General features: G+C 41.0%; 1 protein-coding gene across 3 annotated transcripts in view; it reads right to left on the bottom strand.

Moving 5' to 3' along the window:
• The window catches only part of SRGAP1 (SLIT-ROBO Rho GTPase activating protein 1), a 298,264-nt gene that overhangs the window by 132,997 nt on the left and 140,591 nt on the right, over positions 1-24,676 (bottom strand). For all 3 annotated transcript variants that reach the window (XM_069584751.1, XM_069584748.1, XM_069584750.1), the window contains exons 2-3: positions 21,540-21,735; positions 13,122-13,284 (exon numbers count right to left, since the gene is read on the bottom strand). In XM_069584751.1, coding sequence (XP_069440852.1) covers positions 13,122-13,284; positions 21,540-21,735 — 359 coding nt within the window. The remainder of the gene's footprint in view (positions 1-13,121; positions 13,285-21,539; positions 21,736-24,676) is intronic.

Below are 24,676 nucleotides of genomic sequence, written 5' to 3' on the forward strand. Positions count from 1 at the left end.
AGTCAGACACGCCTGAGTGACTGAACCACAACAACTGCGATAGTTGTTCACCGTCTTGCAGCTAGTAGTATTAAGGACACTTTCTTTATGACAGTCAAGGGCTGAAAGATAAGATCTTGGGAGGATTAGGAGACAACATACACCGCTCAGTGACCTGCATTGCTTGCAATCACAGAGATGGTCCAAACTCACATTTGCATAGTTAATGTAAGCCTAAGAATCTTGGAATCATGGTTAGATTCCCCACCCCCTCCCCCACACCAGGCTAAAGAGCCATCAGATAAAGGAGTAGAAGCCTTAAAATCTGATTACGATGGAGTGAATAACAATGTCCTGGTTTTAAATTTCCATCAGACCTTTCATAAAATAACAACAAAAAGCCATTTGATTCATTCTGGATCTACATGAATGAGAACTTTTAGAAGACAATATCACTGTAAGTATGGAAATACTCTCTGGCCATAATTTATGACAGAGCAAAAACCATCAGCCATATTACTCATGCACCAGCTCGCTAACTAGTTTCCCCAAGACTGTTTTTTTTTCCTCTCATTCCAATTTACTCCTTACACTGCTCTCCAAAAACAAAACTGATGATGTCACACCCTGATGCAAAATCTCTCTTTGTTTCCTTCATTGCTTAGATGTGTGTGTGTGCGTGCTCAGTTGCTTCATTTGTGTCTGCCTCTTTGTGACCCTATGGACTGTAGCCTGCCAGGCTCTTTCATTCCACAGGATTCTTCAGGCAAGAATACTGGAGTGGGTTGCCATGCCCTCCTCCAGGGGATCATCCTGACTCAGGGATCGAACCTGCCACTCCTGCGGCTCCTGCATTGCAGGCAGATTCTTCACTGCTGAGCAAGTGGGGAAAACCCCTTAGCTGCTTAGATGACAACAACATACCAACTCCTCACAATGGGAATCAAAATTCTTGCATGCCTGCAGCCTTCACCCCCACCAGCTGTTTCTAGAGCTCAGATAGTTGTAGCCCACTATGTATGCTTTGCCATGTTACAGGCTACACTCCTAATCCCAGCCAGCTGTGTAACTGATACAAGCTTTAGGTTCAAGCCAAAGATGTGGCCTACAATGACAACTGTAGTCCATGGGATTCTCTAGGCCAGGATACTGGAGTGGGCAGCCTATCCCTTCTCTAGGGAATCTTCCCAACCCAGGGATCGAACCCAGGTTTCCTGCATCGCAGGCGGATTCTTTACCAGTTGAGCCACAAGGGAAGCTCAAGAATACTGGAGTGGGCAGCCTATCCCTCCTCCAGGGGATCTTCCTGACCCGGGAACTGAACTGGCAACTTCTGCATTACAGGTGTATTCTTTATCAACTGAGCTATCAGGGAAGCACAAGAAATGAAAATTTAATGGGAATGTTTATTCAAGTCAATGCATTAGACAATTATGGTTCTGTGTTCCACTGGAAACTACCAAAGTTTAAAAAGTGAAAGTGATGCTTGTATTTATTCACTATCAATTACTAATATTATGGGATTTTCTCAATTTATATAGTTCACATATCTAGTGTCAAATGTTGTTTTACTTTTTAAGTTTCTAGGTTGATCTGACAAAGTATTTTATTGGTAAAATTTCTGCTTGTTTCTATGTAATTGCTTCTCTAATAATGAGAAAAGATTTTCTTTTTTTTGTCTGTGAGATTTAAAAGGTACTGAAATCAATCTGTCAGCCACATTCAATATCTCTTTTTTGGGGTTGCTATCATTCAAGTATCACAAGTGTTCCTTAACTCAAATATTTGCGCTATATCCCCCAATATGGCATTTCTTGCAGTTGCTGGAAATCTTTTAGAATCCCACCGTGTGAAATTAAACTGTCTTCAAATGGTAAGAAACCTTAGCTAGCAACCATAATACTGTTCTCAGGTTGCTTCAGACTTTGTTGATCTCAACTGCAGACACCTTGAAATATTGTGAGAAAGTTCTCTCCTTAGTTCTTCCCCGCCTCATCAGTTAAGAATGTAATCTCCTTCTTGGATGAGGAGAACAGGTTCAGTGTCGAAGGCTCTGAAAATGAACTTTCTTCCGTGCTGATCTTTTATGAATACCTGAACCTGAATAAACTGGTGGGCTTCCCTGGTGGCTCAGTGGTAATGAACTCACCTGCCAATGGAGGAGATGCGGGTTCGATCCCTGAGTTGGGAAGATCCCCTGGAGAAGGAAATGGCAACCCACTCCAGTGTTCTTGCCTGGGAAATCCCATGGACAGAGGAGCCCAGCGGGCTACAGTCTATGGGCTCACAAAAGAGTTGGACACAACTTAGTGACTAAACAACAGTAACAACAAATAAACTGGCACTGAATATGTAGATATATATATATATATATATAATATACACTGCTATTATACAAATATTTGTTCTTTTTTCAAAAGTCTCTTGATGGGAGATAAGAGATTGGGAGTCTTTACCCTACTCATATTTGCTAATTTAATCAAGAGTTATAAATTAGGTAATTGAAAAGCAAACCAAACTAGAAAATTTCTTTTAAACAATGTTTGGAAAAATGGAAAACTCAAGTTGGATTAATGGTTCTTGATTTCTCCCCCAGGGGACATGTGGCAACCTCTGAAGATATTTTTGGTTGTCACAACCAATAAGGTGCTGCTGGCATTCAGCAGGTAGAGAAACCCACAGTCATCCAATTGTTCTTCCATCAGTAATGCGTCATGTTTCTCCAGTTGCTTTCAATATTTTTTTTGGTTAGCTTTTTCTTGATTATGATGTATGCAGGTATGGACTTCTTTGGATTCAGCTAGCTTGGGTTTTGCTGGCTTCTTGAATGGATAGGTTTATCTCATTTGCCAAATTTGAGAAGCTTTCCTGCAATTATTTTTTGAAATGTTTTTTCTACTTACTCTCTTTCTCCTCTCCTTTGGAGACTCTGCTGAAATGAATTATCAGACCTTTTGGTGTTGTCCCAAAGCTCCCAGAAGCACTGATTATTTTTCTCCCAATCTTTTTTTCTCTCTGTTGTTCAAATTAGATAGTTTCTACTAACCTATCTTCAAGATTAACAGACATTAATCTCTTTGTCTATTATCCTTATTCTTCTATTGAAACCCATGTAGCGAGGTTTTAGTTTTGATTACAGCAAGGAGATCAAAATGAGTCAATCCTAAAGGAAATCAACCCTGAATATTCACTGGAAGGACTGACGCTGAAGCTAAAGCTCCAATACTCTGGCCACTTGATGCAAAGAGCCGACTCAATGGAAAAGACCCTGATGCTGGGAAATATTGAGAGCTGGACAAGAAGAGGTGACAGAGAATGAGATGGTTGGATGGCATCAACAAATCAATGGAGATGAGTTCGAGCAAACTCTCAGAGACAGTGAAGGACAGGGAAGCCTGGAGTGTTGCAGTCCATGGGTTTGCAGAGTTGGAAATGACTTAGTGACTGAACAACTGTATTTTTCAATTCTAAAATTTCAATTTGGTTATTTCTGTTAATATTTTTTTTTCTGCTGAGACTTTATCTTTTCCATTCATCTCAACAGTATTTGCTGTCACTTTTCGGAACATTTTTATCATGGTTCCTCTAAAAGTCTTTGTTAGATAATTCCACCATTTGTGTCATTCAGAATTGGCCATTTATTTCTTTTCCCCTGACAATTGAGGTCTTCCTGGTTCTTTGTATGCTGAGTAATTTGGATTGTACTCTGGATATTTTGAATATTATGTTATGAGACTCAGTCTTATTTGAACCACATGCAGAATGTTAGTTATTTTTTTCTTATCAGGAAATCAACCTAGTTGAATTCAGGGTAGTGGTTTCAATATGCGTTCTAACACCTTTGTAGCACTATTTGGATCTGACCTGCACACGCACTATCCAGTGGCGAGGCTGGAGTCCAGGCAGTGGTCTCTCCCTTAGTTCAGTTCCCAAAGTCTTTGGTAGGTATACTGCTGAAGATCAGACCCGAACATGTGCAAGTCAGAGCAAGCACAGGAGCTCATGAAGAACTTTATGAGACAGCTTTTAAAATCTACACCCTCTCTGTAATCTCCCTAGGACTTTTTGGTTCTTTTGACACCCCCTTTCAGTCCTCAGCTCAGAAAACTGGAGGTTTAGCTGTTCCATCATGTCACGAACTTGTCATGATTCATTTCTCCTCTAATTTCTCTGTCCTAGGAAGTAGACAGCATGTGATAGTGTTATGCAAATACAGCCCTGTCAATACGGGGTCTTGCTGAAATGCCTTGAAATTTCTGTTATGTGGATGACACTCATCTCTGGCTTCGAATACAGATTTAAGTGTTGATTATTTATTCATTCAATAAATATTTACAGAGTAACTACTATGTGCTAGTCACTGTTTCAGTGAAAAATACAAGGTTCCTTCCTCTCAGAAACTTACATTTAAATTGAGGCAAGACAGAAAGTGAATAAACAATCAGCAAATACGTAACATGTCAAAAAGGGGTAAGTGCTAGAGAGAAAAATACAGTGAGGGAAGGGAAGTGGGGGTACAGTCTTCTATTTAGAGTTAGGTGGGAGTCAATAGAGTGAGCAGACTAATGGGATCTGCTTGAAGGTAAAAGGATTGTGCCACTCTTTCCTGTTTATACATTTCATTAGTCATGGCAAAGCGATCTTGCGAGGTAAGGAGGCTGCAGCCCTGGGGCATGCTGCCATCTTGCTCAGTTGGTCCCTGATTTCATGTCTATTCATTTTAAGCATCCTAACACTGTATAGCCAAAGCGCAGTTTTCACGCGTACCTAGAGACCAGGCTAATTCTCCATTAACAAATAGCATCAGGTCTGAATTAGTTACTGGATATTGCTCCCCATTCCTTTGTGGTAAACACTGGTGTACTTGGGGCCAAGTTTCTTTAAGGCTTTAGTTTACAATATATGTTTGTTTTCTTTGGGTCTTACACAACATGTTCATTGTACAAAAATCAGAAATTATGGGCAAGCAAACAGAAGAAAATAAAAGTAAGTTAGAGATACCCATTTAAAATAATTTTGGTCTATACACTTCCAGATTTCTTTTTTTTTTTAACCATAAATAAGTTTCAAGTGCTTTTTGAAAACTATTCTCAGTGTAATCATGGGTTCAACTACTATATCATGCTGTGTGACAAAATGTACAATTTATCTGACCTCAGGTTTTTTAAGATTATGTCACTTTCCAAGGAGAGAGACACATAACATCTGCTTAATGTTCTATTTTAAAGTCTTTAACGGGGACTTCCCTGGCAATCTAGTGGTTAAGACTGCTTTCTCTGTAGGGGGCTGGTCAGGGAACTAAGTTCCCGCATGCCCTGTGGTGTGGACAAAAAAAAAGTCTTTAATAAAGCTTGTAAACTGATAGTGAATGCTCTTATATAATAACTCACCTGCTAAATTTATGGCTAGGTCAACCACATATGTCTTAGGGGAGATATGTGCACATATAGCTGATTCATGTTGTTGTACAGCAGAAACTAACATTATAAAGCAATTATACTCCAATTAAAAATATTAGAAAAATCATATATGTCCTGTTGTCACTAGGTAATAAAGGCAACAATATAAATGCAGGAACAGCAGCACTAACAACTGCCACTTATTAAGCACTTAATATAGTGCCAGCTATCCTGTTAAGCAATTTATAAATACAAATTAAAAAGTTCCCAAAATATTTCAGAAAAGTGCATCACTGTAAGAAACCATAGCTTGATTTTGATTTATTTCTAGAAAAACGAGAAAAGAACCAGCTGGTAGCGTTAGCCTGAACTATACTCACTTATTTATCCAGGCCTCATCAATAATTAAGCTGTCTCCTGAGGCCACCAGAATACCATTTAATTCTTCTGCTACACTGCACTGAAATGCTTTGAAAAAGTTCCTCTTGTTATATTATTTACCACTGTTGCAACAGCATGCTAAATCACACTGGTAGTTCTCTGCTAATAACATAGTCAATTTATTTTGCAGAGGCTAGATTACTCCTCAGTAAATCACAGCCATGACCATCTTTACTCTGAAGTGAAGTCGCTCAGTCGTGTCCGACTCTTTGCGACCCCGTGGACTGTAGCCCACCAGGCTCCTCTGTCCATGGGATTCTCTAGGCGAGAATACTGGAGTGGGTTGCCATTTCCTTCTCCAGGGGATCTTCCCAAACCAGGGATCGAACCCAGGTCTCCTGCATTGCAGGCAGATGCTTTAACCTCTGAGCCACCAGGGAAGCAAAAAAGTAAGAATTTCATCCAAAGTATGAAATTCTAATGCCACTTTCTGACCTAATAATTCTGCTTCAGTAGTACAAGAAAAATATCAGATGTGTGAAAGATTTAAATGTCCAACAACAGGAAAAGAACACGGCCGTACTCACAGGGAAACATTATGTAGGCACCAAGCATCCTGTTTTAAGATTATGTTAGGGTTTCCCTGGTGGTTCAGTGGTTAAGAATCTGCTGTCAATGCAGAGGACACGGGTTTGAACCCTCGCCCAAGACGATCCAACATGCTCTGGGGTAACTAAGCCTGTGCCCACAACTGCCGAGTCTGCCTCCTCTGCAACGAGAGAGTAGCCCCACCGGCCTCAACTAGAGAAAGCCCGTGTGCAATGAAGATCCAGTGCGAATTACATTGAAAGAAAAGAAGATTTCTTCCAGACACAGGAAACGCTAACAATATTTTCCATGAAAAGGGCAGGTTCCCAGGCTATCTGCCATGAAATTTCAATTCTGTAAAATACATATGTTAATATGCATATGTCTGTCTAGTATACATATGAATACAGAAAAGATACAGTCAGGAATATTAGCAGTAGGTAGTATTAATATGGGTAGCTCTTATTTCCAGTTTTATATCTTTTGGTGTTTTCTAAATTTCTACAATGAGTATATATTTTTACATTCAAACAATTAAGACTTGTTTATATATAGATTTGCAGTTTTCAGATTTTTTTAAACTTATGAACTTTTTCTTCAAAAACAAGGTTAAAGCCTTAGAGATCTGTACTAGATTAGTAACATGTATTAACTTAAAGCATCTGTGTGAATATTAACTTATTTTAAATAAGTCTAACTGAAAACAATGGTCCCACCTCCCCACATGAAATATCTTTCTACTAAGGTATTTAAATAGAATAGGATTTTCTTTCTACTAAGAAAATTTAAATAGAATAGGATTGGCTTGACCATAATTTAAAAATGACTAGAAATTTCCAAATCTTACTAGTACTCTCCCCTTCCTTTCAGATTATGCCACAAAATCAATGATACAAAAAGTGGGTTAATTTCATTCCTGTGAGTCTCAATCTGATAATCTAAGGCATTTAGGCCAAAGTGAGGTAATTCTCAGTGGCTTGCAGCCAGTCTCTGCTGCTTTGAATTTCTGTCTATAACTTGGATGACTGACACATTTTGCTGCCTCATCCAGAGCTCTCTTCAGGATTTTCATTAGAAATGAATAGGGCCAGGAACTACAGCGTCCCAATTCTCAGAAGTTTCTATCCTGTGCATTCTGTAACATCTCAAATGACCACTGAAAACCACCAACAAAGTTACAGTAACTATGAACTATCTAAGACCCACAGACAAAGACAAGAAAACATATGAGCGAGCCAGGCTCTGCAAGTTATAGCTGAGCCTTTTGCTTCCTCATCCCTGAAATGTGACTTATAATCCCTGTTCTCTGGGCAACTGTGAGGGTGCATGAGTTAATGTGTGGAAAATGCAGGGCGCAGTTCTGGGCACAGAGTGAAAATTCAGTAAAGTGGTAGCTAGGGTATTTTATGTCATTACTATCAGTGAAGAAACAAAATAAATTATACCAGTACACATATCTATGCAAAATAAGGATAAAAACATTAATAACTTGAAAACAACCCATGGGGAAATAATAGGCTTCCTTGATGGCTCAGACAGTAAAGAATCTGCCTGCAATGCAGAAGACCTGGGTTTGATGCCTGGGTTGGGAGGATCCCCTGGAGAAGGAAATGGCAACCCACTCGTGTTCTTGCCTGGGAAATCCCATAGACAGAGGAGCCTGATGGGCTACTGTCCATGGGTTCACAGAATCAGACATGATTGAGTGGCTAACAATTTCACAGATAATATACCATATTTGAATGCTACTTTTTAAAGTTTTTTGGCGACATGGCATGTGAGATCTTGGTTCCCCAACCAGGGATTGAACTCAGGCCCCCTGCACTGGAAGCACACAGTCTTAACCACTGGTTTAGTTGCTAAGTTGTGTCCAACTCTAGAGACCCCATGGACTGTAGCCCCCCAGGCTCCTCTGTCCATGGGATTCTCCAGGCAAGAATACTGGAAAGGGTTGCCATTTCCTTCTCCAGGGGATCTTCCCCACCCAGGGATCGAACCCAGGTCTCCTGCACTGCAAGCAGGTTCTTTACTGACTGAGCTACGAGGGAAGCCCACTGGGCCACTAGGGAACTCCTCAAATGCTACCATTTTATGGTGCTCCCTTCTAAACTACACACTTCTATTAAACACTCTTAGTGTTGCTAAAGAAGAGCATGTGATAAAGCGCATAAATAAAGTGATTACTGCATGTTAGCTGTGGTCTTTGCTATCACAATGGTGAACTGCTGACATTAATTACATTTTTATGTGTAGCATACAAACTGCACATTTTCTGGCTGCAGCACCAACCCAGATGCTGACTACTCTTCAGTCATGAGTAATGGAAAGAAGGCAGCAGAATCTCATCCCTCCAGGAGGCAGGGCTGGAGCACAGGGCAGGAGGCACCTCACCACCCCTTGTCCTTCAGGGAAGAAGTGAGGACTGCTCAGGCTTCAGGGCAACCAATCCCCGGCACCACAACCAACTAACCCCTCCCTGCCACCAACCGCTCTAGGTTCTGAATGCTGCAACAAAAGTTTCTGTTTGCCACAACTAAGATTCAAGACCTGATGCAGCCAAATAAAAAAATATGGGGGAAAAAAAAAAGATTGCCCAAATGAAATAGCAGTCGGGGACTTGAGAGGCACAGAGGTGCTCTCCAACACAGCTATTCACTGGGTTATCCCTAACTTTCCATTAACTGTTGAAATGCATGGACCAAAATTTTAATTGGCTACAAGAAAGGATTTTGGAGCATTTCTCAGTCTGCTTAGAAATATGTTTTGGAACTTGATGAAAAGTGATACACGAATAACGTGTGATGATCTGGACACGGTCATCACAGTTGTGTTACACAGTCTCTTTAAAATGAGGACATATTTAGGATAATGTCTGGTGTAAACTCATATTACATAATTATTGTAGGTGTAGGGAATAAGTGTTTACAGTAAAGATAATAACCAAGATAACTGCTAAAAATTAGTTAGACTGTATTAGCATTAAATTCAGACACTGGGGTAAGTAGCTTTCCATGCACAAGTCATGAATTTTCCATACAAGTATCTGAAATAAGTGACTGTATGTACTTTACAGATGTAGAAACTGAGATTTAAGAAGTTTACCAACACTTCTAGGTCCACATAGATAACAAGAGAGAGAAAATCAACATTCATACCCAAAATATCTGATGTTAGAGCCTTAGAAATGAATTCGTATGTTATTCTGATCAACAATACAGCTGTGTAAGAGGCCGCATCTGTCAAGCACTTAGCATCTATCTGGGTCTGAATCATGTAGATATGGGGTTATTTTTGAAAAATGAGGAAGTCACAAAATCCCCTGAAAGAAGAACAAGCATTACGCTACAGACTTCACAGAAGTTCTAAAGGTTATTTCAGACTGGTTCTGATCGCTTCCTTCTCTTCTGACAAAAAAGAATGCTTCTGGAACCATAGTAATAGAAGAGCTGGAGGAAGAGATGGCTTGGCAATTTTAAACAGGCAGAAAATACTAGTCCTGGTTTTCAACCTAAAGGGATATGAAGTTCTCTAGACTTGACGGATGTGGGTCTTGGCTTCCTACCTTCCTACATCTGCAGATGACAAATGTGTCCTAGTGGGCTGATCTGGCTGCTCAAGACTTTCCAGTCTCTCCCTCTCTTGTTCTTAGTTTTTTCAGCAACAATATACATGGAATGGTGAGGTATGTCATCTGCTGGGTTTGCTTGAGGAGCTAGAATTTGATACCTGTCATTGTAATGATGGTTAACTTTCCAGCTGATCAGCAATAGAGGTGAGAATACTGTTCACTCTACCAAATGCTGAAGCAACCAGGAGTCTGCTATAAATAGGCAGCTTCTAAGGAGATGAGTCCCAGAAAATCTGGATAAGAAGACGACTTCTAGGCAGCAAACAAGCAGGCATTGTGTGTGTGTGTGTGTTTACCGTACATTCCTCAGGCCCTCTCTCAAGAGCTATATTTCCCCAGCTACTGGGAATACTGGCTGCTGGCTGATGAGGCTCACAGCTGATCTCACTCTTGGAATCTCTGTTGGGAATTACTCTCCAGGAGTGGGAGCTGCCTCACCCCCAAGATTACTTAGCCCCTCCCCAAGGGCAGCTCAGATGTAATTTCTGCAAAACAAACATAAGGCCTCCTTGGTGACAAACTCCAAAGGGCCACCCCAACCTCTGAGCACCCATTGGCTCACCTTCCCCTTCTGCCAGTCCCCAGCCCTCCCCACTCCTGGAGATAGAGGAGAGTGCACTTTCTTGAATCATCTCCCAAGATCACAAAAGCACAAAAGTTGGGATTCAAGCCCCAATCCATTTGACTCTCAGCTCTAAGTTTCCATCAACTTTAAGAAGCCCTTGACTTTGATTTACAAAGCACAAATCCTTATAGCTTAGCAAGACATGCAAAGTGGAGCTCGTGGTAAAGAACGCGCCTGCCAACATGAGAGACGTAAGAGACCTGGATTCAATCCCTGGGTTGGGAAGATCCCCTGGGGGAGGGCAGGGCAACCCACTTCAGTATTCTTGCCTGGAGAATCCATGGACAGGAGCCTGGTGGGCTATGGTCCATAGAGTCACAAAGAGTCAGATGCGACAGAAGCGACTTAGCACGCATGCACGTCCTTTCTAGCCTCACACTCCATCACTCCCTCCCATGCAATCTCTCACCAAACTCACACCAAACTCTTTCCTCTCCCTGAACATGTCATGCTTCCGCTTTCCCTGCAACAGTACATTGTCCTCATCTGCTTGATGACCATCCCCTTCTCCCACCGGTTTGTCTGTAGGTGTTTCCTCCACTGTGAAGAATTTCCTGGCCCCTCAGGAAGGTTAGGGATTCCCAGGTGGCTCAGTGGTAAAGAATCCTCCTGCAGTCCTGGAGATGCAAGAGACGTGGGTTTGACCCCCGCGTTGGGAAGATCCCCTGGAGAAGGGAATGGCAACCCACTTCGGTATTTTTGCCTGGAGAATTCCATGGACAGAGGAGCCTGGCCGGCATACACACACACAGAGTAAGGTTAAGATCTCCATCCCTCAAGTTTCTAGAGCAGGTTCTATGTTCCCTAATCGTAGGGACTGTTAATTTTTTTAAGTGGTTCTGTGCAGGCAGGAATGTCTTTTAACTCTGCTTCCCAGCCTGGCATTTAAAGATGCTTTGTTGAATGGATGAATAAATGAACTCAGCTGAGTTGCTGGTCCCGGAGGCCCAGACTGAAAAGTTCCCAGCATCCCCATGACTTGGAAGCAATATACAGCATCATACAAATTTGGATAAACTACAACCTCCTTGAGCATGAGGACTAGTTTTTCTTTATTGAAGAGGCCTTTCCAAGACCTGACACCATCTCCCACTCATAGACAATAAGATCCAAAAAGCCCACTGAACCAAATGAAGACTTAGCAGAAAGGACTGACATCCGAGAAAATTACTTCACTATCCTAGGTCAGTCTAAACTATTAAGATACACAAGATATTTCTCTGTTTTCTTAATATGCTCTTATTTCCAAATTAAAAAAAAATTTCTCCTTGGTTTGAAATATGCTTCCCTCTATTTAACAGGGCAAAAGACAACTTCAAGTTTGCTAAATTCCAGTTCTAGGTCGGGAATCAAATCTAATGCGGAGATATCAAACATGACTAAGAAGTTTCCCAGCTGGCCTGCACAGTGCCATACAGTTGTTCCTTTGAGACATAAATATACTTTTAATCTACAAGGTGCTTCCCCCCCCACTTTCTGAAACTAAGACTTACTGAATAGAGGTACAGATATTAGTACAGACACCAAACACCCCAAATATGACGCTTAGGATGTGGGGGAGAACCACTGTCTTATAAACATAAAAACTGAAAGCCAGTTTCATTGGGCAAGTAGCTGCCTTCTCTACACAGGAAATGGTCCAATTTTGTTATTGTTCTCAACAAAGATGTCCAAACAACAACAACAAACTGCTGAGAGTTGGCTGAGATGGGTACCAATGATAAGAAGTCTTAAAAACCCAGCTCCTTTTTTCTTTAAGTGGATTTGGGAAGGAGGAACCTCTCTGGCATGTAAGGGACTGATTTTCCGTGCCCCGTGGGATTTTTTTTCTTGTCAGTCTCTCACAGCCTACATTGCTAGTCTGGTGGGAATGAGAAAAGCCATGATAACATTTTCCCAAGAGAGCGCCACATCTGGTTATCTTCTTCACAAGTCTCTGATCATGTGCGAGCCTAAAACATAGTTCTTAAGGCTTTTCCTCTCTGTTTTTTTAATAACCTCAGGAAGCCTATTCCTAAGGACAGAGGTGCAATTTGCAAGTACACCTCATTTCAAAATCCTGCTCACATCATTCAGGTCACAGATTCGGTGCTTTACAAGTCTACGAGTGTGCCTGCTCAACTTTTTATTCTGTGTCTTTAAGATATGTGTTGTGTTGTGTTGTGTGTGTGTGTGTGTTAGTTGCTCAGTCATGTCTGACCCTTTGTGACCCCATGGACTGTAGCCCTCCAGGCTTCTCTGTCCATGGACTTCTCTAGGCAAGAATACTAGAGTGGGTTGCCATGCCCTCCTCTAGGGGATCTTCCCAATCCAGGGATCAAAGCCAGGTCTTTTGCACTGCAGGCAGATTCTTTACTGTCTGAGCAACCAGGGAAGCCCAAAATATGTTTGTTTATTTATTTTTTGAACCTAATCTCTATTAAATACCACTAAGTATTAAAGGCACCAGACCCTTCCTTGTCTTGGTTACAGGCTCAGTGGGTATAGGGAAGTACCCTCTGGTGGGACAGATGGAAGATACCTTTTTAAACATCCTGGTGGAATCCTCACTTATCTGCATGAACCGCATAATCACGTTGTTCAGATAGATGTCACTCAAGGTGGCGTGGTCTTTGCTTTCTCGCCTCACTTGGTTCAGGAGCAAATACCAGCAGTTCACTGGAGACAATAAGTTCTGGTCTTTCCTAAGAAGTGAAGAAAAGAGAATTAGCATCAAGTTCAAAGCTGATCCAAACAGCTGAGGGATATCACCGAGGCAAAACCAGGAGCCGCAACACATGGGTGGCTCTTGTTTTTTCTCCTCTGGGCATAGCTCTTAGCAAGACACTCGGCAGCACTGGGCTTGGAAAAAAATACTTGGACCAAGAACACCAGTCAAAAGCTACAATCCTGACAAGGGCACAGAACCCGAACACACACACAGGACTCGGGCAGGCCTTCAGCTTTAATCACCTCATTGAAGAAAGCAGTTTATGTGTATATAAAAATCTATTGACTATTGTCTCACAGACAGACTGTGGTTTGCCACTGAACACAAAGACTGCTTTGAATGTCCAGTATGCTGCTGGAAGAGATCGGGCTAGGTATACTTTCCATGGGACATAAATGTGAGGATGATTTACTAATCCCCTGATACTTAACCTCCAGCCTCCCAAAAAGTGTTCCTGGGAAGCAGAACTTTATAGCACTGTCTCAAGACTCGTGAATAGAACCAAGAGGTTCACTGGCTTATGACCTGTCCCATGTCCTTTTCAAGCTCATTGAGCTATTTCCTTGTTTCATCCTAGATAATAAAGTGAAAAGTGAATATAAACCACAAAAGGCAACTTGCAAAAACTCTTACCAAAAACCTCCAAAGAAAAGCAATGACTAATAGAAACATTACTGCTTTAAAAATATATATATGATATTTGTTTTTTTGCTTTTTATTTAAAAATCTAACTATTGGAATTCCCCTGACTGTCCAGTGGTTAAGACTCTGCATTTCCAAAGCAGGGATTGTGGGTTTGATCCCAGGTCAGGGAACTAAGATTCTACATGACGTGTGGCATGGCCAACATTTTTTTTTTTAATTATATTAAAAAAAAAAAAGAAACAAACCAAAACTAACTCTAAAATGGCAAAATGGCACAGAATGTTTTTATCCTAACTTAGAGACAATTTTCCAAGATGTGTTATCCTCCTACAAGTAGTCATGATGATTTATGATTCTGAATATTAACTAAATTAGAAAAGAAACAATTAAATCAGGTCTTTCAGTCCTTAAGTCCCTCAGAGTCAGGATTTAAGAGTGCATCAAGTCAAAACTCTCTTTAGAAGAAAGAGGAAGCAGGAATGGGTATAAGGGTAGAAACCCCTGATCTAGGGTCCTAGCACTTATAACCACGAGAGAAGACTTCCATTCTCCTAGCTGGCGTAATAAGAATTACGCCCCAACCCAGAGAACCTTCTTTTCCTTTCAAAGCCATTGGGCATGGGGCTGTGGTTCCATGGCAGAATACTGAATTCTTTGTATTGACATTCTCTACCACCCAGCCCAAAACGTAAATGCTACCTTACAGTAACTTACCTATATACTCTTTATGCTGAAGTAAACCACACATTCTTTGAGAATGGGGCACACTTTTTTTGTATCCTCATGGCCCTGCCATGTTCAGCATTAAATACATGTTTTTTCATTCACTGAATAAACATTTTTTATTGTCCTAATGGTAGCTCAGACGATAAAGCATCTGCTTACAATGCAGGAGATCTGGGTTCGGAAGATCCCCCGGAGAAGAAAATGGCAACCCACTCCAGTATTCACGCCTGGAAAATCCCATGGACCAAGGAGCCTGGTGGGCTACAGTTCATGGGGTCGCAAAGAGATGGACATGATTGAGCGACTTCACTCAAGTAATAACAGTATTGACAACAACAATAACAACAGAGACGGCTAAGTTATCACTTACTGAGCACCTACTGAGTACACAGGTCAAGTTCATGGAATATGGATCCATACTGTCTCCACTCAAATTCCAAAATCATTATGTACTAGCTAGGAGATCTTGGCCAAGTTATTTAAACTTCTCTGTGCCTCTGTTGCTTCATTTATAAGATGATAAAGTAGCAGTACTGATTTTATAAGATGATGAGGATTTCTGAGTTAATATATATATTTTAATGTTTACTAGAATGCCTTAGATTCATAGCAAGTGTTATATAAAGCTGGGATCTTCCTGATGGCTCAGATGGTAAAGAATCTGCCTGCAGTGCAGGAGACCTGAGTTTGACCTCTGCGTAGGGAAGATACCCTAGAAAAGGGAATGGCTACCCACTCCAGTATTCTTGCCTGGAGAATTCCATGGACAGAGGAGCCTCATGGGCTATAGTCCATGGGGTTGCCAAGAGTCGAACACAACTGAGCAACTAACACTACACTACATAAAGTTAGTGATTTTTATCTAGCAGTTGGTCTAAAACCTACACACATCAACTATTTAATTCTACAATTTAAGGCAGAGATATTTAGATAGATCCCCTCTATCAACGAGGGAACTTAAGCTTTAGCAAGGCACAGTGATTTGTTCAAGAACAAAACTAGTATTGGAGAAAGTCTTTGAGTCCAGGGAGGCTGATCCAAGCCTTGGTATTTCCACCATGCAGTGGTCAATTCAGGCCAAGGATTATCCTACAGCTCAAGCATCCCAAAACTGACTGAGACCTAGGCTCCTCAGCCTAGCTTAGATGACAGGTAAAGTTAACAGCATATTGTCACCCTGCTTATTTAACTTCCATGCAGAGTACATCATGAGAAACACTGGACTGGAAGAAACACAAGCTGGAATCAAGATTGCCGGGAGAAATATCAATAACCTCAGATATGCAGATGACACCACCCTTATGGCAGAAAGTGAAGAGGAGCTAAAAAGCCTCTTGATGAAAGTGAAAGAGGAGAGCGAAAAAGTTGGCTTAAAGCTCAACATTCAGAAAACGAAGATCATGGCATCTGGTCCCATCACTTCATGGGAAATAGATGGGGAAACAGTGTAAACAGTGTCAGACTTTATTTTTTTGCGCTCCAAAACCACTGCAGATGGTGACTGCAGCCATGAAATTAAAAGACGCTTACTCCTTGGAAGAAAAGTTATGAGCAACCTAGATAGTATATTCAAAAGCAGAGACATTACTTTGCCGACTAAGGTCCATCTAGTCAAGGCTATGGTTTTTCCAGTGGTCATGTATGGATGTGAGAGTTGGACTGTGAAGAGGGCTGAGTGCCAAAGAATTGATGCTTTTGAACTGTGGTGTTGGAGAAGATTCTTGAGAGTCCCTTGGACTGCAAGGAGATCCAACCAGTCCATTCTGAAGGAGATCAGCCCTGGGATTTCTTTGGAAGGAATGATGCTGAAGCTGAAACTCTAGTACTTTGGCCACCTCATGCGAAGAGTTGACTCATTGGAAAAGACTCTGATGCTGGGAGGGATTGGGGGCAGGAGGAGAAGGGGACGACCGAGGATGAGATGGCTGGATGGCATCATGGACTTGATGGATGTGAGTCTGAGTGAACTCCGGGAAATGGTGACGGACAGGGAGGCCTGGCGTGCTGCGATTCATGGGGTCACAAAGAGTCGGACACGACTGAGCAACTGAACTGAACTGAACTGAACTGAAAGTTAACAGTGCCAAAGATGTAACAGTTGTGTCGTGAGGAGAAGGAATATTGAGCGTGTACCCGATGTCAGCTCTCAGTTGCATCAAGGATTTGTCATGTTTCTCATCTGATGGTCATAGAATCTCACTTTACAAGTTAGGAAACCAAGGTTCAGCAATACTGACTCTATCGACCAAGGTCACACAGCAGAGCTAGTATTCAAGCCAGGTCTGTTTGACTCTTTCTTAAAGCTTGTCTTTGGTTTTTGTCCCCCAAACCTGGTTTTTGTCCTTTCTGTAGACTTATTATCTTATCTGCAGTCCCACAGTCAATAATAAACTTAAGGAAAATTCCAAGCTACGTACCTTTTTAAGAAAACTAGTGAACCAGCCAGAAGAAAGAAAAAGTGGCAGCTGATGCACTCAGGGATCAGAGCAGAGTGCATACGCCCAGGCATGCTTTCAGTTCAGAAGTGATTCCCAAGTACAGAACACACAAGGAGACACTCAAAAGTATTTACTGTATAAACCAATGGGCTGTCCTCTTATTTGCAATTACTTTTAAAACCGGACAGTTTCTATAAATGCAGATCTCGCACTGGCTCCAGTCTCTGTCAAGCACATTTGACATCTGCTCACCCTGGGAATCATCACCAAAATTTATTTCTATGCTGGACCAACAATACAGGTTAAAGTGAGCCCAAAATAAAAACTAAACAAGGTATTCTGCAAAAGAACCTCTACTCTCTTTTTTCCTGCAAAAGTTCATATTTTTTCTTTTTTTCTTATGATGAGAAGAGTTAAAGTTTTCTTTATGGACGCAGAGTTGATGTGCAATATTATGTAAGTTATAGGTACACACAGTATTATGTAAGGTACAGGTGTACAGGTGTACATTAGTGATTCACAATTTTTAAAGGTTATATTCCATTTATAGTTACTATAAAATATTGGCTATATTCTGTGTTATACAATGTATCTTTATAACTTTAAAAATACATAATAGTTCATATATCTTCATCTCCTATCCTCATGTTGTCCCTCTCCCCACTGGTAACCACTAATTTGTTCTCTACATATGTGAGTCTGCTTCTTCCTTATTATATTCACTAGTTTGTTGTGTTTTTTAGATTCCACACATAAGTGATATCATACAGTAAAATTTGTCGGTATTTATTATGCAGCATCTGTCCGACTTATTTCACTTAGCATAATACCCTCTAAGTCCATCCATATTGCTGCAAATGGAAACATTTCATTCTTTTTTTATGACTGAGTAGTGTCCCATTGTGTGTCTATAACACAGCTTCTGTATCCATTCATGGACACTTAGGTTGTTTCCATTCCTTGGCAGCTGTAAATAATTGGTATGCATGTATCTTTTCAAACTAATGTTTTTTTTGGATATATACCCAAGAGTAGAATTGCCAAAGAAGACACACGGATGGCCAACAGGCACGTGAAAAGATGCTCAACAGCATTCAGTTCAGTTCAGTTCAGTCGCTCAGTCGTATCCGACTCTTTGCGACCCCATGAATCACAGCACACCAGGCCTCCCTGTCCGTCACCATCTCCCGGAGTTCACTCAAACTCACGTCTATCAAGTTGGTGATGCCATCCAGCCATCTCATCCAATGTCGTCCCCTTCTCCTCCTACCCCCAATCCCTCCCAGCATCAGAGTCTTTTCCAATGAGTCAACTCTTCGCATGAGGTGGCCAAAGTACTGGAGTTTCAACTTTAGCATCATTCCTTCCAAAGAACACCCAGGACTGATCTCCTTCAGAATGGACTGGTTGGGTCTCCTTGGGGAAATGCAAATCAAAACTAAAACGAGATATATCACCTCACACTCACCATGATGGCCACCATCAAAAAGAACGCAAATAGCAAATATTAGAATGGATGTGGAGGAGAGGGAACCCTCTCACAATGTCAGTGGAGATATAAATTGGTGTAGCCACTGTGAAAAACAGTATGGAGGGTTTTTTTCTTTAAAAAAAACAAAACTATCCTACTTTTTATGTAGGAGCCAAGGCCACAGAAGGGTATAAAATAAAACTGCAAAGCCAATGGTGAAGACTGATACGTGCTTTTCTGCAATCTCCTACCAGTTGGAGCCCAGGAGCATTTGGGCTTCCTTATTGTCCCATGTGTGTCAAGGTGGTAAGGGTGGTGGGGTGTGTGGAGGTGGGTGTGAGTGATTCTCTTTTTTAAAAAAAATTTTTGTCTTGAGGTATAGCCACTTAACAATGTTGTGACAGTTTCAGGTGAACAGCAAAGGGACTCAGCCATAGAAATACATGTATCCATTCCCCCTCAAACTCCCCTCCCATCCAGACTGCCACATAAAATTGAGCTGAGTCCCCTCTGCTCTACAACAGGTCCTTACTGGTTATCCATTTTAAGTACAGCAGTGTGTACATGTCCATCCCAGACTCCCTAACTATCCTTTCGCCTCATCCGTGTGAGGTTCTGCTACTCTTTCATGGAGACAGCAGTTCTGCTGCCCCTGACTTTGGGCTGGGATGCTGTGCTATAGGACGGTGATTAGCAAGTCCTCACATCCAGCCCCCTACCTTGCACAGGCCTCTGCTTCTGTCCCCTCGTGGGATACAATCACCACTCAAGTTTTCAGTTCCCTTTTCCTTTCTGGGCCACTGGAAATTTCCCCTACTTTCCTGTGAGTTCAGTTATAGATTTACAATGATGTCTATTATATTTTTGTCAGCATTTCCAGGAGTTTTGTAACAGAAATATTTCTCATATTATCTAGTTGTTGAAAGACTGGGCTGGCTTTTTAACATCTCCTAAACAATTCTAGTTCCACCTACAATGTGGCTAGTTCATACCATCATGGTGAAGGACTTCTGCCTGGTCTCCCTCCAGACTATGCCCATGTCCTCCTCCAGCCCACAATCCTATCTACAGTTTTCATTTCAAGATGCAGTTCTGAGCTGGTTATTCTTCAACTTAAAAGCCTCTACAAAGGCTTCTCAAGCCCTGAGGATAAAGTCCAGACTTCCTGGTATGGTCTACAGGCCTCTGTGATCAGGCACAACGTACATGGGGAGTCACATAGCTCACTACCTCATTACTCACTCCCACTGGACTACTTTCTGCTCTGCAAAGCCGCCCTGCTCCCCTTCCCTCTGGCCCCTTATGCACGATGTTCCCTTTGCTTGAATGTCCTGCTCTGGGCCCTTACCTGGCTAACAAGTCCTTCAGGTCTTCACTTATGTATCATTTCTTCCAGGACCTTACCTGGACCTTCCTACCTCCACTACAGAATGGATTTCCACCAGGTCTCCCTGGTGGCTTGCACTGACATCTTTCAGACCACCTGTATACTCTATTGGAGTTGCTTGCTTACTTGTCTCCCAGATTTAAATTCTAAAGTAAATCTCATTATTGAAAAACTTCCATGTATTTTGTTTAAACAAATGAAGTACAGCTGATCCCTGAACAACTAGGGTTCAAACTGTGCAGGTCTATTTACATGCAGAATTTTTTCAATAAATGTAACAGCTGTATTTTCATTTCACATATCTTTAAACTAACTAGGTACAGGGAATAGTTTCTGTTCAACTAGAGATCACAATAGGTAGAACTTGGGTTTGAGCCCTGATTCTATCCATAACTGTTCAGCTTCCTGCCTCTGGGCGAGTCATTTACCAATTCCTTTGTTTTTGAGGCAGAGATAACAGTAAACCGACTTTTGACTGTGCAGAGGGTTGGCAACCTAACCCTTGTGGTTGTTCAAGGGTCAACTGTCAATTAATTAAGCTAGATCATAAGCATTTAATCAAAGGCCCTTGTTTTAAGTCAGCCTCGACTGCAACCACCACAAATACTACTGGGGCGGGGTACGGGAATGCAAATTTAAGCAACCCTCATTGATCATTTTCATGTAAGATCACCTCAAAAATCCTGAGCTCTCTGCATGAAGAATCAGCTATTTAAAATTTGCCTATCCAAATATCTATCTGCCAGTGTTAGAGTGAAGTCAGGAAAAGAAAAACAAATGTCATACATTAACACATATACGTGGAATCTAGAAAAATGCTGCAGATGAACTTATTCTCAAAGCAGAATTAGAGTCACAGATGTAGAGAACAAACATGTGGATACCAAGGGGGAAGAGGGTGTGGGATGGATTGGGAGATTGGGATTGGCATATATACACTATTGATACTATGTATAAAATAGACATCCAACAAGAACCTACTGTGTAGCACAGGGAACTTGGCTCAGTGCTCTCTGGTGACCTAAATGGGAAGGAAGTCCGAAGAAGAGTGGGTATATGTGTATGGGTGGCTGATTCATCTCGCTGTATAGAAGAAACTGTCACAACGTCGTAAAGCATCTATACTCCAATTAGAAAAAAATTGGCTTGAATCACAAAAACAAACAAAACCAAATATCTACCTGTGTTAGACATCAACTCCTAGTGTATTTATTGGAAACAGAAGCACGTCAAGAGAATATTATTAGTTTAATATGTAATACATTTAGGTTCATAAATTATAAATGCAGAAGGTTGCTTTTATTTATGGGGATATACCAATCAACAATGTTTCAGACGAAAAATGGAAAATTCTAAAACCAATAAAGGGCTTCCCTTGTGGTTCAGTCAGTAAAGAATCTACCTGTAGTGTGGGAGACCTGGGTTCAATCCCTGGGCTGGGAAGATCCCCTGGGGAAGGGAAAGGCTACCCACTCCAGTATTCTGGCCTAGAGAATTCCATGGACTGTAGAGAAGACAGGATATTCTCTTGGAAAGATGAATTTGAGTCAAGCCTCTCTTACTTGTACTGTTGATGATCCTTAGTGCTTCTTGTTTTGGCCATGAATCTTTCTGCTAACTTTTCTAGGTTCCGAGAATAATCCGTCTCAATTTCGGCTTTTTTCCGGAAGAAATCTTGCAGGTCCTGCAGAAGCTGAACTCTCATCTCTGTCTGCTGCTCCAGGCATTTCTGTTGTTCTACCAGTTGAGCTCGAATTTCTAAGAAGAGAAGAAGAGAACCCATTTGATGATTTCACAAAAATAACTGAAGTGTTCTGGTATGTGCAAGATAAAAATACTGAATCCTATCATACATTTAGCTCTGCACTGGACCTCTATGAGGCTGCTGTGTTCAGGCTGGGTCTTTAAATAAAGATATCTGCTTACAAACTTAGGGTTGCTGGGGGAAAAGATCAGGGGAAGGGATAGGGAATTTGTGATGGACATGTACACACAGCTATATTTAAAATGGATAACTAACAAGGACCTACTGTAGAGCACATGGAACTCTGATCAATGTTATGTGGCAGCCTGAATGGGAGGGGAGTTGAGAATGGATATACGTATATGATGGGTTGAGTCCCTTTGCTGTTTGCCTTAAAATATCACAACACTGTTGATGGGCTAAGTGCGTAGTCACTCAGCCGTGTCTGACTCTTTGCAACTCTATGGACTGTAGCCTGCCAGGCTCCTCTGTCCATGGGATTTCCCAGGCAAGAATACTGGAGTGGGTTGTCATGCCCTCCTCCAGGGGATCTTCCCAACACTGGGATTGAACCCAGGTCTCCTGCATTGCAGGCGGATTCTTTACAGTCTGAATCACTGGGGAAGCCCGTTAATCATCTATATCCCAATACAAAATAAAACATTAAAAAAAAAAGAGAGATATTTGCTGACCCTTTAAAAGAATGAGCTAAGCCTCAGGAAAGAATGTAATAAATTAGATTACAAACATGGATTACATTCGCAACACCACAAACATGCATGGAGTCATGAGGGGGAAAAAAATTAAAGGCTTTCAGATAACAATTTGTAACATATGACATCTTTGAGGACATTGTAGTTTTTTAAACAGCGTTTCACCTCAACTATCTTTTTTGAGTTTAAATGGCAAAGAAGTGAGCACCATTTCTTCCAGAATTCTGAACCTTCTCAACTTCCATGCCAGCTGGCACATACGAACACTGACATCTGGTAATTTTTATTTAGTGCATAAATTTCTAGTTTGTAAAACACGTAACTGTAGGGTTTATAGGAATGCCACGCCTAAAAATAATTTCTTTCTATATCCAAATAATCCATTCATTATGGGGTAATCCCTGGATTCTGCTTTATTATTTTGATCACAAGATCAAGAGCTCTTCACTTGGCTTTTCCCATTTTCCACATTGTCCCAACTAACTAAGCTTTATCACATATATAATCCTGAAAAGAATCCTTTGACAATTTTAACAAGTTAGGAGCATGAACGTTAGTCATTTAGTGATTTAGTAGAAACACAAAAGCAAAAGTGTGTCATGCAAAACTATCTGCAAATGACTATAATGATGAACCATGTGTGTTTTGGAAAAGGAGATATAGTAACTAATAACTACTGACTTGTTTTTGTTCTGAGACTCAGGGCTAACCTCCAAAGACAAGAATATTCATACTGGAAACTTCTTTATTTCATCTTTGCCAGTATCAGTGCACACTCCCTAAAAGCGAGGGCTGACTCTAATTCAGTGGATTTAGTAGAAATCGATGTCCAAATAACACCGCCTCAATTGCATCCTATTCTTCAGTTAACTGAGCTGACAATACAGACCCACATACTTGACCATGCGTAATCAGGGTCACTGACAGCAAGGCAGTCCAGTTCTGAATGAGGAGTCAGGAAATTCACTCAACTTAATAATAGCTAATAATAATTGAATCCTTACTGTTCTACACTCTACTGAAGTAGGTGCTAATATTATCTTCATTTTGCAAAGAAGAAACTGAGGCTTAATGAGATAACATCCTTCATCTAGAGACTTCAGCTAGTAAGTAGCACCCTCAGGAGCTCTAACCCAGGTCTGTTCATCAAATTAATCTTAGTAGAATGCTTCTGCCTGACTTTCATCCATACAACATGTTTTAAGGCCGATATCCTGGCAAAGAAGATACAGCAACTATGAAACAAGGTCTCAGCTCTCAATTAGGTCATGTCCCAGCAGCCCGGTTTTGGAGGAGTCCCGGGAGAAGATAGGAAAGCATTTCTTAAGTGTCCTCTCTTGGTTTTTCCACTTGGAGATTGGGGGACCCTGTTATTCATCTCACAGAAGTGTGGGGAACACCAAAATGAAGACAGATTACAGGTCTTTCACTACCACAAACAGCAGTTGAATTTTAGTCAATCAAAGAAAAGTGTTTTTCAATACAGTATTATAATCAGCATGTCTGCTAAACTCTTTCCTCCTAAATACAGACCTAGTTTTATTTCATAAAGAAAAAAAATCAAGGGAGGGGGTATTTCTCATTCAAGAATCCTAGCAAGTCTTTGATGATGAAGTAATTTTAGCTCATCTTGCTGTGCTAGCTGAAAAAAAAATCAATCATCTTAAGCTGTCAACTAGTTCTGTTTTGTTTTTTAAAGCTGTCTTGGTGCCAAAAAAGAAATAGAAGTAGGTGAGAGTACGAATCTCACCAGAAGCACACAAAAATTACATGGGGTTCCTTCTTGGATCCCATTCTTAGATTTTTCTCTTGTTTGTTTCCTTCAGGGTTTAAAATCAAGAGTCAGGGAATTTTGAGAAGGACGATCCTCTTTTAAACAGTTAAAATCCCAACCTCAGTTTGCAGGGAGTAACTGTTACTTCACATTATCTGTCATTTTCTGGTCAATATAGTACACTGGCAACATTTCCAACAGCAAAAAACTGGAAGGACAGAAACTAGAGAAAAAGTACGTGCCAAAAATTAGAGAACATGACTGATTACTTTTAATTTAGAAAAGTCTGACAAATGAGGAAAAGGTCACAAGGGGAAAAAAAAAATCATGATATAAGTACTAACATAAAGAACTCTCCAGTTAGGAAGGGAAAACCTTTGGATACCTCATATCACATCAGAGTTGTTAAGCAGCACAATTCAGCAGGTCACTTTCCTGCATATATGCTGTGCCTCTATTAACATGGCT

This window comes from Ovis canadensis, chromosome 3 (assembly GCF_042477335.2).
Source record: "Ovis canadensis isolate MfBH-ARS-UI-01 breed Bighorn chromosome 3, ARS-UI_OviCan_v2, whole genome shotgun sequence".
Taxonomy (NCBI): Eukaryota; Metazoa; Chordata; class Mammalia; order Artiodactyla; family Bovidae; genus Ovis; species Ovis canadensis.